Source organism: Condylura cristata, unplaced genomic scaffold (assembly GCF_000260355.1).
Source record: "Condylura cristata isolate star-nosed mole 26May11 unplaced genomic scaffold, ConCri1.0 scaffold00008, whole genome shotgun sequence".
NCBI classification, from domain to species: Eukaryota; Metazoa; Chordata; class Mammalia; order Eulipotyphla; family Talpidae; genus Condylura; species Condylura cristata.
In genome coordinates, this window is record NW_004567109.1 from 17,673,854 (window position 1) to 17,690,669 (window position 16,816).

Genomic DNA, 16,816 nt, shown 5'->3' on the forward strand with positions numbered 1-16,816 from the left:
GGGTGATCCCTCCCAGTCGTCCCTCCAGGGCTCATGAAGCTAATTTTTCAGCTGGAAATTAAGGAAGCATATTTCTGAAGCCATCTATGCCAGAACAGTAGCTACTGGTAATTCTCCCCTCTCAAGCATGCCACAGACTTGGGCACATAATAGGTACCCCTGACTGGCTAAACGCTTGTGTGAGCCAGGAGAGAAGGAGTGTTACATCTGCCAGGAGCCCCTGAGAGGCAATCTTCAAGTTTATTTGTTTCTTTTAGGGCTCACTGTATGCCACAGGAAGCAGTGAGGGATTGGCAAAAATGCTGTTCTCTGAACCCGCAAAGGGCAATTGCTGGAGGCCTGCTCAGCCACCATCAGCCACCACCTGTTACTCCCTCCCGCCCTCCTTCCCCTTCCACTCTCTCTCCAGTCTCCTCAGACCACCTGGGACAGACGTGGCACAGAAGGACTCTTTCGATTTGATGGCTGTTCTGGAGCCACCTCTGTGGACAATCCCTGGGTTGCTCTGACTCAGGCCCCATAACAAGTCTTGTTCTCACATCTAGGAAGGAAGGCGCACGCAGCAGAGCCTGCCTTGAAGGAATCCTCTCCCCCTTCTTCCAAAAGGAAGCCCAGGGTGCCCCCTCAACCTACCTCTTTTCGTCTTCCACCTGTACACCGATGGAGTGAAACTCTCGCCGACTCCTGTTCTCGGTGTCCGAGTCTGAGATAGTCTCCACCTGGTGGCAGGATTGGGGAGTCAGTGGCCCAGGACCCACCGGGGCGCAAGCCTTTCCCAGGGAAGGCAAGCAATGGCTGAGCCCCAAGCCAGCTGCCAGACATGCAATAACAATCTGCCTGAACAAGACGTGAGACCCAAAGGTCAGCGGCAACAAGGTGGCATTCTCTGGGCACCACTCTGATCGCCGGTAAGGGCAATGGTGGCAGGGCATGGTTCTGGGTTGGGGTGGCTGGTACTCCCCTGTCGATGACCAGGTGTGAGGGCTACCTGAAGCTCACAGCAAGTCAGAGAAAAGGCCCACAGATCCAGAATGTCGCTGTTCGCCCCATCAATCCACCCCCAACCGGCTTTCCGCACCTTCTGCTTCCATACCTGCACCCCAATGGACGGCCGCCACTTGCGTTGCCGCGCCAGACTCCGCAGTTCCTCCCTGCCGGGTATGGTCTTGATGATGAGTGTAGGGGGCTTGGGGCTGGCCCGGGGTGGCACCGGCGCCAACTCCAGGGTGCGCGCGCCCATGGCTGGGCCGTCCAGGCCGTCGGCGGAGCTGCAGCGCCGGGCGGGGCCCTCCGCCGCCGTGAAGCTCTCGTGGGCGGAGTCGGTGCTGCTCTGGGCGGTGATGGAGATGCGGGGCGGGGCCTGGCTTCCCGGCGGGATGGGGGGCGGGGCCTTTCTGAAGTTGAAGGCTGTGACCCGCGAAGGCAAGACGCAGCGGGTAAAACAAAACGGTCCCGGCAGGTGTCTGTGACCCACCACACCACACCACCGAGGCCATGCGTTCTCCCCACGTGCTGCTACGTGCAGAACCCAGGGATGGTCTTCCCCATCTTCCCGCCCAGAGAGGCACAGACCGCCCAAGGTCACACAGCACAGCTGCGGAGGGGAAGAACCAGCACGTGGTGGGGGGGTAGGGGGCTTGGGAGGGGCAGGAGAGGGTCCAAAAGGGCGTACTCACAGGAGCCGGGCCTCCCTGAGACAGAGGCAGGGGCAGCAAGGAGGGGCAGGCAGTCGTCGTCTTGGGAGCAGCCGGCCTGGATGGCCCGGAGGTAGCTGTGGCTCCGCATGCGGAAACAGCCGGGCAGGTCCAGGGCATCCACAGCCTGGGACTCGAGCTCCCCAAACACGGACCCGCACACGGCCTCCAGCTGCTGACTCAGCTCATCGCTGAGCTAAGGGCAGGGCATCGGAAGGTCAGTTAGTGGGTGCTCGCCAGTAGGGGCAATGGTGGCAACACAAGGTTGTGGGTTGGGGTGGCTGGTGCTGCCCCTTCCGACCAGCAGGGCACTGTTAGGATGAGGGGGGCACTGAAGGCTTTGCCTTAGGAATCTATCTGGACCTGTGCGGCTCGTTTCTGACTCTTCTGCATGTGGACTAAAAGGAACACTCACTCTCTGCAAAGACGGAGGCACCTCTAGCCTGGGCTACTTCCCAGGCTTGACTTGGGGTCCAAGTCTCTCATCTAAATATTCCTCCCTCCACCCTCTCTAGGCCTTTCCGGGATCTCTGACTGGGACCACCCTAACTTCCTCTCCACATAGAGCCAGCACACATGTTTCCCTTCCAGGACTTGAGCAAGAGGACCGACATTCCTGCCCCCCCTCAGAGAATGAAAGAAGAACCTCCTTTATTTTATTACTCATAACCCATTACATTACAATATTGACTGGGAGCAACCTATGGAGATATATACCACGCCACAGAAATTAACAAGTAAGTGGCAGAGCACCCATCATCAACCTTCAAGTATTCCCAGCCTCCCACCTTCTGCCCACTAACTAGGGTGCTGGTTTGGCCTGCTGGTCCCTTCCCTGTCCTCCTCCTCTAAGGAAAGTTCGACCATGCGAGATGAGGGTCTTGTTTTTGTTTTTGATACTTTGCAGTGAAGAATCTATGGTGTTAAAAATGATAGAACAAGTAAGGAAAAGAAAAATTTGTTCATGAAATCATGTCACATTAGCACTGCACTAAGACTAAATAAGGCTGCAGCTTATTTGTGTTAAACGAGAAACCGGATTCAAAGGGGGAAATAAAAAAAAAAAAGTAGGTAAAGAAAATGGTCCAGAGGTAAGTTCTACACCTAGAACACAGATGGGTCACATTTGACCTTCAGCTTCCAAGCAGCCAAAGCACCAATGAATACTGCCTGTGACTGCCTGCATGAGCTACGGGCTGTGACGCGCCAGCACTCAAGGGCTGGCTCTGCTACTTCCTAGCAGCGTGGGAGTGTTATTTCAAGTTGCTAAGGACTCATCTGTCAAAGGGGAAGGCTAGTGGTGGCATCTTCACAGAACCATCGAGGGAACTCAAAGAAAAACACGGGAGGTACTTGGAGCAGGTATGGCACACGGCAAGTCCTCCATCAGTGACTCGTGAAGGACTTGGGGCTTAACTGATGAACCCAGGCACTCATGAGGACCACAACTGTCCCTGTCACTGAAACTGAGACATGTCCGCAAGAATAACTATGCAGAGGTCACTGGATGAAGCTATGGGCAAGGTCCTCAGTAGCATCCTCATGGTGAGTGTGACAGCAGTGTCCCATGGCTGTCTGACATCTCCCAGAAGAGACTCATGGCACCATAGTTACATGCAGTCAACAGACATGATCCACGTGTAAAATGCAGCTCCGAGTTTCTATAACTTGGCCTCGAAAGCATAACAGGATCTACCTCAGATTGGACGGATATTTTCACCCTGTTCTACCAATGAGTAACCTAAGGTTCACACCCAAATCGTCCAAGGATATAAATTTTTAAGTGATAAAGCCAGAGTGAAATGCCTGGCTTCCTGATTCTCAGGCTAGGCTGACAGCATCATTTTATCCTGGGGAGCATTTTAAGCCTGCATTAACTTTGGCCCCACTCCAAGGATCTGAAACCAGAGCTCTCTAACTATAGGCTGTTCTTTGCTTTGGCTGCTCGGAAGCTTAGAGTCCTATTTACTAGATATTTGATTCAGTTGTTCCAATGTGGAACTCAGTAATTACAATGAAAGATTCTTTCGATTTCTTTCTAAAGCTTTTTTCAAAACAAACCCCATTACCAATGTATGTAAATCATAGACCAAAGAAAACTCAACCCACGATCCTGAAAAGCTATGTTCATTCACTTTGACCTGCAAAAGGCACACTCCTGGGCTTTCACCATGACTCCTTATGAATCCATCTCTCGGTTTCCTTTTCTGCACTTCTGGAGTACCAAGGATCAGCAAGTGACAGAAGCTCTGACTTCTGCTATTCTAGATCAGGCTCAAGATACTCCCCAGCCATACCCAATCCAGCCCTGAGGGTCCCTTCTAGAGTATAGAAAAGCTGATCTTCAATCCCAAGAGAGTATTCTGGCCTTGGGTCTGACATCAGGGATGGAAGGAAGCTCATTCTACACCTTCCTCTTTATCTCCAGCCCTCTTCAGTGTATAAATCAGTAAGCCTCATATCTGGCATACAGCAGATGTTCAGTAAACATCAGCTGCTATTATTAGTAGCAAAAGGTTCTTAAATCACAGTGACAATACCTCTCAGAGGCTTCTCTTTCCCCAGGGCTTTGAAGCTCTTGAAATCCCAACCATAAGCTATTCCCATGACCCACACAATCCAAGGCCAACAGAAGGAGGGTGGTGATCTCCCAAAGGCCACATACCTTCCATATTGACTGGGCAGAAGGAGCTCTGGCACACCAACAAGGGACTTGGACCCAAGGGAAATGCAAACTTGTACAAACTCTCAGAAGAATACTGCACCTGAGCTGATCTTTATCGTATTGTGATTATAAAACTATAACACTGTGCTGAGAAATCTGCTATTATCCCTGCACTGCCTCCCACCCTGCTCCCCACAGCTTCAGCTTTCAGAATCCTCTTAGGAAATGAGAACCTTAGTCTTCCTCAAATCAGACTCAAAATCAAAAATATTTCCATGAGTGTGAGATATTTAGAAGAAAATACTTTGCTTGGGTCTAACTGAAAACTGTGCAAGCTAGAGCTGGTGGGTCCAGCTGGGGGCTAGTCACATATGGTAGACTTCACATCGGTCATTTAGTTTAGGTGACCTCAGAAAACCCTCCCATTTCGAAACACTCTAAATCACTGGATAAAATATAGCAAACGTTGTTTTATATGCATAGCTGAGCTCACAAGAAAGCGAGATAATTCCCCAGGGGACAAAAGCAAAGAGGAGACTGGAAAAATCAGAATATTAACTGTGTGAGTCAATGCTGCAAACAGCCCAGTGGAGGTAAGAGGTGGGGGCAGGGGTTGCTGGTCTCAGTAACCAAAAGGCTTTTAACAGCACTCAGGAGCAAGAATGAGGTTCTGGGCCCACATGAAGCATGGAGTTAGAAATAATGAGAACCTACATAAAGGAAGCACGGGGAAACCTGTGATAAGAACGTAGACTAGGAAAAAAATCAATTATCATCACTGACAACAGAGAAGTTAGACTGTAGCCTAGGCACTGTGGGAGGGAAGGAGGCAAATCTCTAAGGCTTTGTACCCAAAAAGCAGGTCTTCACACAGATACTTGATGCTGTGTTTATATGGGCCTGCATGGGCCAGACACTCCCACCCAAATTTAAAACTAACATAAAGTGGTCCCCAACCTGGAATAATCTACAGAAGTAATTACAAAATAGTTCTTTGAGGGACCTACTCCTCACCCTCCTACTCCTCCACCCCCACCACTTGGGGATTCTCACAGCTAAAACTCCATTGAAGATGAGCCACAATTCATGTCTGCTATGGCCCCAAAGGTGCACCACTTCCTGCATTCACACCTGTGTGCCCTCCCTCCCTAGTACGACCCAGACTTAGTGGTCTATTCTAATGAATAAAGTAGGGCTGATACTTTTGAGATTAGATTAGAATAGATTTAGATTAGATATAAAGCAGCGGTGAGTTTCCATCTTGGACACCTCTTTCTACCTCTACTGAAGGAAGCAAGCTGCTCTCTTGGAAGTCCTATCCCACATCCCACATGTCTCTTACCAAGAGCCAGCAAGGTTCTGAGGCCTCTGATGGCCATAAGCATGAGGATGGAAGTGGCTCTTGCTCAAGGCAAGTGTTGAAATGACTGCCGTGCTGATCAACACCTTGATTGAAGCCCTGTGAGACACCTGATCCACGTGCTAATTGTGCTCAGGTTCCTGACCCACAGAAACTATGAAGTGATAAATATTTTTAGCTATATGTTGGAGGGATGACTTAATATGCAGAATCGATAGTTAATATTATTGTGATATAAAAACAAATTATACCTTTATTGAGTTAAGTTATTGAGAATTCAGGGTTTATCTTTTACAGCAGCTAGAGTTACCTTAGCTAAAACAGAGTAGCTTTTAAACTATGTTTTAAGTTTCTACAATTTAAAACATGAGAGTGAAATTTTGATTTTTGAAAAAAGACTAGAAAGATTTGAAAAGACACCAAATCAGATTGATAGAAATGGAAAAAAAAGATCAGTGAACCTTCAGGCACAATTAACAAATCATAGATGCTCTACAATTGAAGAAAAACAGTCAAACAGAAGATAAGCTGCTACCTAGAAAATAGCACAGGGAGGAGAGAGGTGGAAACCATGATAGGGAAGTTAATATACGTGAAGGAAAGAATAAGAATTTCCCAAATACAATCACACATAGGAGTTCCAGGGGGCAAACTGGAGTGTTGAAGAAGCAATTTCTTAAGAGGTAGTGGGAAAGGTTGAAATTTTCCAGGAATGACAAAGTGAAAAAAACACAAATTATTGTCTCTCGAGACAACTACAAAGTTGCACAATCATTTTATCACTCTGAAAATCAACTAAAGGTAGACAACAAAGAAACATTGATGAAAGCTACTAAACTTTGGGTAAGAACAGAATGAGGATGTGGTATCGTTTCCTGGGAATGTGCCCATTACCCAGGCTCCTAGTTCTGTCAGTTGTAATAGTTTAACCATAAAGTGTGACAGGTTGTGAAAACCAGTGGCTTTGATGCTCATGCCAAAGTGGGTTCACTCATTTGGAGTATTTCAATTAGTGTGTTATTAGATCACAATCTTTTTTCTGAGAGGAGTTTGGGGTCGTATAGACCTTCAGCTAAGATTATAACATTATTGATCTAATAAAATTAAGATAAGTCCATAAAATTTAAAGCTAACATTTTTTTTTAAAGATTTATTTATTTGTGCATACAGAACTGGGGTACAAGCCAGAAGCTCAGGGGCGGTGAGAGGCTTCACCAGAGACAGAGTGGGAAGCAGAACAGGCAGATAGACGAAGTACACTGCTGAGGGGAGCAGCGGGCGGGTCAGGAGAGGTCTGCCGCGCCATGTGGTCACCTCCTGGGCAGGCGGGAATCGAACTCATGTGGAAGTGGCTTTAGCTTCTCAGTGCTGTGCTTTAACCCGCTGCGCCACCAGGGAGGGCCCAAGCTAACATTTTTTAATGATGGTTGGCTAAAAATAAAATTCCTCTAGGCCTAAAATGCTACTCTATGACCTTCATTTTTACCAAGACATCCAGAGGGTAAAGTAAAGTCGAGGATTATGGTGGAGACTGGGTGGAGATGTGAAGGATAGAGTAAAGTCCTGGGCTAGCGCGGAATAATTCTCTTGGAAGTCAGTCACAAAGAGATACAGCAAAGTTCCTAAAAAGCTGAACAGAGGATTTAGGTGAAGTTCCTTATTTGAAAACTAAACAATAGAAAACTTAAGCAGTTCTTTAGATACTAAATAGAAGGATTGTGAGATAGTAGAGAGATGAGATTTGGGTTCTTGTCCGGGGCAGTAAAAGAATTCTGATTATTCTAGTAGTGTCTTGTCTTACAATATTAATTTTATTATAATTATTTTTTATTAATCAGCCAGTTGTAATACTTTTGATTCCAAGAGAACTTTTCCCTTCCTAGGGCAGTGCTTGCTTGCCTGAGCCAGGCAGTACCTTATGAAGCTAAGGCAGTCCAGTAGAAAACTGATGGTTGCTTGGAATATTTTGATTATAAAAAAAAGGGGGGTTGGGCCCTCCCTGTGGCGCAGCACTAAGAAGCTTAAGCCACTTCTGCATGAGTTCGATTCCCACCTGCCCCGGAAGTGACCACATGGCGTGGCAGACCTCTCCTGACCCGCCCGCTGCTCCCCTCAGCAGTGTATTTCAACAGCCTGCCTGTTCTGCTCCCCACCCTGTCTCTGGTGGCTCTCCCACCCTCCGCATCTCTGGCCTGTACCCCAGTTCCGTATGAATAAATAAACAAATCTTTAAAAAAAAAAAAAAAAGGGAGGGGTCATAACATGAGCTAGCGTGGAAATTCTGATTTTTCAGGTCATTTCCCCTCCATCTGGAATATGTTTGACGACAGAGGTTGCTTGGCTTGTGTCAGTGTGTCAAAAACAGTAACAATCAGCAGTACTGCCAGGTTAGGTTTTGGGCAACCAATGAACTGGCAGATTGGCCTGTTTAGGGCAACCAATGAACTGGCAGATTGGCCTGAGAGTTAATGGGGAGTCCCAGAAGGCAAAAAGCCATAGAGGATTTGATAAGCTCTCCATCTATATTTAGTTAACTAGAAGGTGGGTGTATGCACAAAATCAAAGAGAACTCAAGCCCCCCACACATCCCTAGTCAGTGAAGTCTGTATACATGTACATGTCTGTATATCTGAGGAAATGCTAGAGAACCTGTGAAGTCTGTATCTTCAGGCTGCACACAGACCCATAAGCAGAGATGAAAAAAGATGAAATCTTGCGGTTTTTGAGTAAAACAGCTGACCAACCTCTGCATGAACACTAAGTTATGCAGACACAGGAGCAATTCCTAGGAAACTGGGTTTAAAAATAAAGGCAGAAGGAAAAAATTAGAGGAGACACCAGAGGTTACATTTGGCAGGATAGATTTCACAGATTTGGTCCAGGGCTTCACAAACAAATAAATAATGCAATAACAATCTTCAAGAGGTAAAGTAAGAATTTGAGTTGCTATAATATATTATCTGAAATGTTCAACAAAAAATTTTGAGACATGCAAATAAATAAGAAAATGTGAATGTCTCACAACATTTGATTTATCAAAGACTACAAAGAAGCTATTATAAACATATTCAAAGAGCTAAAGGAGATCATGTTTAAAGATTTAAATGAAATATAACAATGACTTCATGAATAGAAAATCACAACAAAGAGATATAAATTGCCTTTTAAACATAGAAAAAAGAATTAAATGGAAATTCTGGAATCAAAAAGTACATTAACTGAAATAGAAAATTCACAAAGACTCAGTGTAAGAAATGATCAGTAATACAGATGTTGACTTAAAAGATGCATAGCTGAAACTTATATAACTATTACTCATATGTAAGTATATATGGGAACTTGTTATTCTTTCCTTAACCTCTCCTTCATGTTTTCCACTTCTTTTCCTCTCTATGCTGCCTTCCGGGTAGCAGTATATCTTTTGGTTTGCTATTTTTCTCTTCATTAGTATATCATCTACTGCTTAACTTGTTAACTGTAGCTTAAATTTCACTTCTATGTTTATGTAATACAAAAGAAGGCAGTAAAGAAAAACAGAGGAACAAAAGTGACATGACACAATAATCAACCATGTCAATAGTCACATTAAATGTGAATGGAACTCCAATTTGAAGGACAGAGTTTGTCAAGTTGGATAAAATAGCAAATTGAAAGTAAATGAATGGAGAAAGATGTGCCTGCAAACAATAACCTGAGAGAATTTTCCAGATTTGATAAAAGTTATAAATCTATAGATTCAGTGAACACTCAATACATATCATAGTGAAACTGTAGGAAACCAAAATCAAAGACAAGATCACAACAGCAATTTAAAAGAAATGAAAATCATCTACAAAGTCAGTTACATTGACAGCAATCTTCTCAACAGCAATGACAGAAGACAAAGGGATATTTGTCTTTTAAATTCTGAGGGAAAATAAATGTTGCCTTAGAATGAGACCATAAGCTAATTTATGTGAAGTAATGAGGGTAAACTATTTTTGTTAAAGACAGCATATGTTGTCAGCAATCACTGGAAGAAATTACTGAAGAATATTCTTTAAAGGAAGGAATGAAACGTAGGAAGGTCTAGTGAGGAGGGAGGTAAAATGAAGTACTGATAGCATAAAATGTAAGTACTGATAATAAAGACCAATTTGGAGAAGTGAAATGAAGATGGAATCAAAATACTGGACAAGTACATGTAAGATGGGAGGAGGTGATGAAAATAAAGGTGTCCGTAGGTCTTTCCATTGTTCAGTAGGAGGGTTGACTGCCAACTTCAGACTTCACTAAATTGCATATGAATATGAAAATCATAAGAGTAATAGCTAAAAAGAATGAAAATAGAGTATATAGCTGCCAAATCGGTGTGGGATTTGAGGGAGAGAAAGATTAAGAAAACCAAATTGGTCTAAAAGATGGCAGCTTTGGAGTAGAAAAGTATCACCCAAAAGACAGGACAAACAGAAGGTGAGAAATGTATCAATGATCACAATAAATGTAAATGTGCTAAGCAATTACCAGAATGACATAAAATAGAATAGGTTTTAGAGATATAACTAAGGCATCAGAAGACAAATGCTTTGAAGTAGAAGATGGAAAAGATCTTCTATGAAAAATATTAAACAAAAAAGTAGCCTTAATGGCAAGAAGCATTATTGTAATAATAGGGTGACACCTCTGGTGCATTACACCTGTTTCCTCTTCTGTAAAGCCAGGATGATGAGCCATATGTCCCAGGAGAAATGTTTAATGTATACAGGATGTTAAATAATGTAAAGTGCTAAGAAGAAGAGAGAAAATGTAGGGAATGGGAAGAGAAAATGTTGGGTAGGGTTATAGAATATCCGGGAAAAGATTGGGAAGAAGTGTGTGCGGTGCCCATGGGAGTATCTGGGAAAGAGAGACCACAGCAGAGGCATCAGCAAAGGCAAGGCTGGGGTACACCTGTGGTATAGGGTGGAGGGTACTGTGTGACTGGAGTGGCTGAGAGAAGGAAGTATTAGGAAAGGAACTCAGGTAGCAAGGGCCAGATGATGCAGGGCCTTGTAACTCACAGGAAAGTCCTTGACTTTTCCTCTGAGTAGGTTTTTGAGTAGCTATAATTCTATTTTTAAATGATCTATATTTAAATGGCTATGGAGAGAAAATGAAGTGGAGCAAGAGCGTGCAGGAGACCAGCCAGAAGGTGGTTCAATAGTCCAGACAAAAACATGGGACTTGGACTGGATGGTGCGGGGTGGTTAGATTTGCTAAAACGGGGTTTGCCAAATGAGTGGATGTGAGACATGCGGGAAAGAAAGAAGTCATGACTGACTGACTTCCAGACCAGAGCTCCTGGAAGGATAAAGCTGACATTATCTGAAACGGAGAGGACAGTGGGTGGAGCACAGATCGGCCTCGGGGAGGCGTGGGGCAGAGTATACCAACACTTCACTTCGACGGCTTCAGTTTTTGAGATGTCTGCTAAATTTCCACGTGAGATTTCAATACAGCTCGTCGTTGAGGTTTGGGCTGGAGACATACATCAAGCTCTCATTAATATTCAAAGCCATGAGCCTGGGTGAACTCACCTAAGGAGTGGGTGGAGAGTGAAGTCCAGGAACCAAACCCTAGAAAACCCCAGTGTTTGGATCCTGGAGAGTGAAGGAGCACAGGTGACACAGACTAAGCAGACAGAGAGAGCAGTCTGGAGGAGAGCCTGAAAGTGCAGTGTCCTCAGAGCCAACCGAGTAAGGTTTCAGGAAGGAGAGGCATCAACTGTGTGAGATGTTGCTGATGGAGCAAGTAAAATGAGAATTGAACACTGACTAGTGGGTTTAGCAACACAGGCTGGTCTGATGTGGAGGGACAGCTGTGCCAATCAGATTCCCGATTCAGGAAATGTCACCAAGAAATGTGGAGCAGCAAACAATAGCAGCCAATGTGGACAGTCTCCCCCATGCTTCTTTTCCTCCAGCAAACAGCAGAAATAGCTAACCTTTACTGAGTGCTGGCTCTGTGCCAGGAACACTATTATGATGCCTATTTTTAAACAAGGAAAGTGGGGCTCAAAAAGTCAAGGAACTTGCCCCAGGTCACTCAACTGGTGAGTAGCTGGGTGGGAATTCAAACCCCTCTCAGGCATTTAATTACTAAACTGCACTGCCTCTTTGAGTCAAGGGGAGAGTCTATACTTAGATATGGAACTCACATTTATAAAATACCAACTGAACACTCGCAAAGCCCCTGTGAGGTAAGTATCACTACTATTGCCATTTGGAAGATGAGAAATGGGAGGCTGTGCGAACGGAGGTGTCTGGCTCGTGGTCCCAGGGGGGTGGGGATGAGGAAAGAGCTCGAGCCCAGTCACATCCACCACTGCAGCCCTGCTCCTCCCGTGTGCACACCTGATCCTGCTTCTGCTTGGGGGCACACTGGGAAAGCATCAGGCCAGGGCCAGGAACCTCCAAGAACTGACATAGCCCTGACAAGCTCACCACTTCAAGCACACTCGGTGGTTTTGAAAGATGTGGCCCTCGGAGTTGCCAATCTGCCCCAGGAGTCCCGAGCAGGCTTCCCAGCTCCCCTTGAACCAGACATGCCCTCTCTGCACCGACAGACCTCTGACTTTAAGGCCTGGGTGGGGGGTGGGATCCCCTTCCCACCCCTCCCTTTAGACATATGGCCTCTCCCTACCTGTCCAGTGGTGAGGGAACGGCTGTAGCCAGGGATGGAGCTCCTGGGGTGGATCCGGGGTGGGACACAGCAGCTGGGAAAGGTCAAAATTCCAGATTCAGAACAGGGCGCAGCTAAAGGGGGGGGGGGAGTTGTGGGGGGAGGAAAGGGAGAATGGGGGGGGGGGGATGAGTGCAAGGGACCCTGGAGCAGGTTCCATCCCTCAGAAACCTCCAGAGATTCTTCCAGGGTAGTCCTGGGTAAGGGGGCTCTCCCACACACAGTGACAGGAAACCCCTCTTTACACGGACAGATCAAGACGCCCCAGTTGAACACTAAGCAGGGAACCCAAGTGCTACCCGCGCTGCACACCTGTCCAGCAGGACCTGGTGTCAGCTCTTCAGTCCCACAACCCTCCACCCTGCCCCCCACCTCCTTACTTGATCCGGGCCTGGTCCACGCTGGAGGAGCGACGGGAGGTGAAGCGCCTGGCGAGGGCTTTGGGGGATGTCTTGGGGCTGCCCTCTGAGTCTCCGCTCTCCTCATCCCCCATGGCTTTGATGTAGCTGCCGCTCCGCATCCTGCGGCAGGGGATCTCCCCATCTTTGCCCCCCGTAGGGTAACCCCCCCAGTCATCCTGCGGCACCTGTGGGGACAGGGACCTCTGTCTCTCAGACTCTTCCCTAAGAGATCCAGAAGCCAGGACCCTCTTTCCCCGCTGCCTGCAGTGGTGCTCTGGCCTGGCCGCCACTCAGGGGCATCCAGGCAAGCAGGAGCAGGTCTCACCACCACCCCAACCAGAGGAGATGCCTCACCGTCCTTCATGGACCTTTCAGTACTGAACTGGGGGCTACGAGAAAGTCTGGGAGCTGGCAAGTGCCGAGAGGTTGAAGAGCAGAGGTGAAGTGACCTGCATCAACAGCACCTCAGCAGTGAAGTGTCCACCTCTTCTACTTCGTGTTACCCTGCTTACAACCCTCTCCCTCCCTTCTGCAAGGAGCCACAGGGGGGTTTAAGCGGGAGTGAAATCAGAGTCATGTTTCCGAAAGAGCACTCTGACTGTCTAAACAGACACTGGACAGTGGAGGGCCGGGAGCAGGGCGAGAGCTCGAGTGGCAGGAGGGAGATCAATTAGGAGGCTGATGCTGTTATCCAGGCAAGAGATGATGAAGCCTAAATTAAGACAATGACAAGGAGGGGGAAGAGGAGATGGAAATGAGAGGTGTTGAGGAGCATCAGTGAGCCTGATTAGACGTGGGGGGTGAGGAGGCGGGGAGGAGTTGAGGATGACTGGGAGGCTCTGGCTGAGGACCTGGGGGAAGAAGCTGTCGCTCACCCAGCCACAGAATCCCAGAGAAATGGGTTTAGGGAAAGGGATGGGATCAGGGGCGAGCAGCTGAGTTTGGTAGCGAACTGCTCCACAGATGGCTGGATGTTGGGTTCTGGAGTTCACTGGAGAGATCCGGACTGGAGGCAGACATGCGGGAGTCCTGGGCGGCAGCTGAATCCATAAGAGTGAATGAAACAGCCCAAGGGAAAAGAGGAGCAAAAGCTGGGGAGGGATCCACTGACATTTAAAAAGGGACTGCAGAGGAAAGAAGAGGAGCCTCTGAAGTCACCTGAGAGGGAGTGGGCAGAGGGTAGGAGGGAGTCAGAAGAACGCCATGTCACAGAGACAGGAGACATTTCAGAATAAAAGGAGTTGATAATGTCAAATGCCACAGTGCATTCAGAGGTTAGCAATTGGGGCTTGGGAGTTCAGTAGATCCACGTTAAATTCTGGTCCATCACTCGTTAAGTGAACCTGAGCAAAACTAACACCTAAGCCTCAGTTTCCTCAACTGCGACTTGGTGGTGAGAACTGTGCCCACATTACAGAGTTGCTGGGAAGGGTCAGGGCACCAACAGTGCCTGCACACAATGAGTGCTCAGGCCGGGTGAACTGTGCGTGGGCTGAAGGGACCTTTCAGGGAGAGCGCTCAAGCGGCCAGGGGCGACTGCTGCCAGGACTCCTTCACAGGACAGTGGTGTGGAGTCAGACTAGGAGAGAGGATGCAAATGAAGACTGGAATCCATCCTCTGGAAGCCTGCAGAGGAAGGAAAGACAAGATGGGTGGGAGGGTGGAGACCTTTTAGGATGAGAGAGACTTGTCATGTTTTCAGGGTGAAAGAATGAGCTGGCAAAGATGAAGACAGTTCTTGGGGGAGAAGGGGTAACAGTTCAGTGACAAAGGGAATACTGGGGAGATGAGCTCAAGCCCTGCTTTGGGGGGGGGTCGGCATGGATGGGTGGCCCTGATTTCCCCTCCAAGTCAAGTGGAAGGGGCTGAGGGTGGCGAGGGGTCTAGACACATCACAGGGAGGCTGAAACACCGCACAGAGTGAGGTGTAAACAGGGCATGGAGAACCGGCCTGGGGCAGGTAAGATTTAAAACACCTGTTGTAAAGAACATGTTAAATGGGGTTGCCATGGGGACTTCAGGGTTCACAGGCAGGACAAAGGCTTTGGGAGTGAGGCTAGGTGAGGGGACAGAGATCAGAGTGAGAACAAGGACCCCGGGATGGGGTAGGCCCCAGACGGATCCCGCCAGTCTGGACAGGACTCAATGAGAAGATGAAAGCTCAGGAGATGAGAACACAGGGAGGGGATGTAGCTCCAGAAAGGAACAAGAGTTCCAAGGAGAAAGAGGGGTTCTAGAAGAAGGTTGATGGAGACCTGGGGTCCAGTGAGTAAAGCAGAGTCCTAATGAGAGTCGGGATCCAACGGAGGAGCCTCGTCTGATGGGGCCAGCTTCCCTTCTTTTGTGCCAGAACAACACCAGGCTATCTGAAGGGTCCTTGCAGCCCCTTACTGCTCCCCCCAAATGGGTTTAAGGCTGATATGCCAGACCCAGAAGGGTGATCCTCCTTCCATACTTTAAGGAGCCACAGGCAGCAGAGGTGATCCAGCCGATGGGACAGCCAGAGTACGCTCTGCCACACTGCAGGTTCCTATTCTGTAGCCACTGCAGAGCTCCTTGCTCCTCTGCAGGACACTGTGAGGTGCATGTTAAAAAGGAAGCCCCCAGGGAGGTCAGGGCAGCCCTGGAGAAGCAGCAGGGAGCAGCGGAGTGACAGCAAGGCTCTGGGGGTGGTGAGGGCTCCCGGGCAGGAAAGCTCAGGGTTCCCTCGGCAGCCCGTTCCCAGTTTAAACAATCTAGCCAGGGTGGGGAGGTCCAGAAGGGGCAATCCAGGATTACCCCAGGGGCCTCCAACTGCCTGTTAGGTTCCCCACACTTCTTGCCTCCAAGGCAGCCCTGTGTGTCCCTACCCAGGAAAGCCCTAATGCATGAACAGCTTCCCAGTAAGGCCAGTGACCCCCAAAAGACAGATGCGATCTCCTTCTCCATTCTGCGAACATGCAGTAGCCGCTCCCTGGAGCCCTCTTAAGCCACTTCTGCCGCCACAGACTTCAGCTCCTCCGCGGGGGTTCAGCTCAGGGGCTACTCTTTCTAGAACGCTCAGCAAACCGTGGCCATCGCCTCGGGTGAAGCGCCTCCTCTTTGCTCCTGCAACACCCAGGTTCCTTCCCACCGTGGAAGCAAAAAGGGTGGGGAGCCTAACAGGCAGTTGGAAGACCCTGGGTTAAGACTGAATTGCTGCTTCTGGACAACCCCTCCCCACCCACCCCGGCTGGATTGTCTAAACTGGGAATCGAAGCGTCCAGCAGACTTGCTCTGTATTCTCTCCTTCCTTGTCTAGCCCACCTCCAAAGGGAGGCTCCTCACAAGCTGTGTCTGTCTTCATCTTTGGCTCCACAGCCCCCAGGAAGTGCTCACTGAAATTCACTATGTGCAATGTGGGTTTGGGGGGAACCCTAAGTCTGCTGGGCTTCTACAACTTGTAGTGATTGTTTCGCCTAAAACTATGGGTTCAAGAAAACATCACAGGACTTGGGGTGGGGCCATAACGCAGAGAAGAGGGAGGTCGGTAGTGGGAAGAGCCCTGGCGGCATTTCAGTAAGAAGATGGAGAGCAGAGTGGGGACTGATGAAGAGTCCAGAAGACGAGGTCAGAGTGCCTACCCTGAGCTGTGGGGGCCACAGAGAGGCTGAGACAAGATGAGGAGAGCACGCCAGCGAGCACCTGCAACAGCCACAGGTGTTGGTATTGTCTCACGGGCTCAGACTTCAGTGTGGTCCCAGTAGAGAAAAGCCCAAGGGCAGGCTCCCAGGGCTCTTCTGAGCCCCGCAGACCATCCTACCAGGTACCCCAGTATGACAAACTCCAGCAGAGGCACATTCTGGAAATAACTGACCTTCATATTCAAACAGTATCTGGACCACCTAGATTTGAGCAAAAAGGAGGTCTGGAGAAGGACTGGGGCAGAAAAATGGCTTTCCCACTGCTGAGCTCCAGCCCTGAGGGAAGCCAGAGCCACGAAGTGCCAGGCAGTCCTGTCTGCCTCAGCCTCATTCTG

The 16,816-nt window shown here is 48.3% G+C and overlaps 1 protein-coding gene across 1 annotated transcript in view; it reads right to left on the reverse strand.

Annotated features, from left to right (window-relative positions):
* DLGAP3 (discs, large (Drosophila) homolog-associated protein 3) overlaps positions 1-16,816 on the reverse strand; it is a 51,599-nt gene that overhangs the window by 16,900 nt on the left and 17,883 nt on the right. Inside the window, exons 4-8 of the mRNA XM_004678774.2 lie at positions 12,799-13,004; positions 12,380-12,452; positions 1,677-1,890; positions 1,094-1,407; positions 634-719 (exon numbers count right to left, since the gene is read on the reverse strand). Of these exons, the coding sequence (XP_004678831.1) occupies positions 634-719; positions 1,094-1,407; positions 1,677-1,890; positions 12,380-12,452; positions 12,799-13,004 (893 nt within the window). The remainder of the gene's footprint in view (positions 1-633; positions 720-1,093; positions 1,408-1,676; positions 1,891-12,379; positions 12,453-12,798; positions 13,005-16,816) is intronic.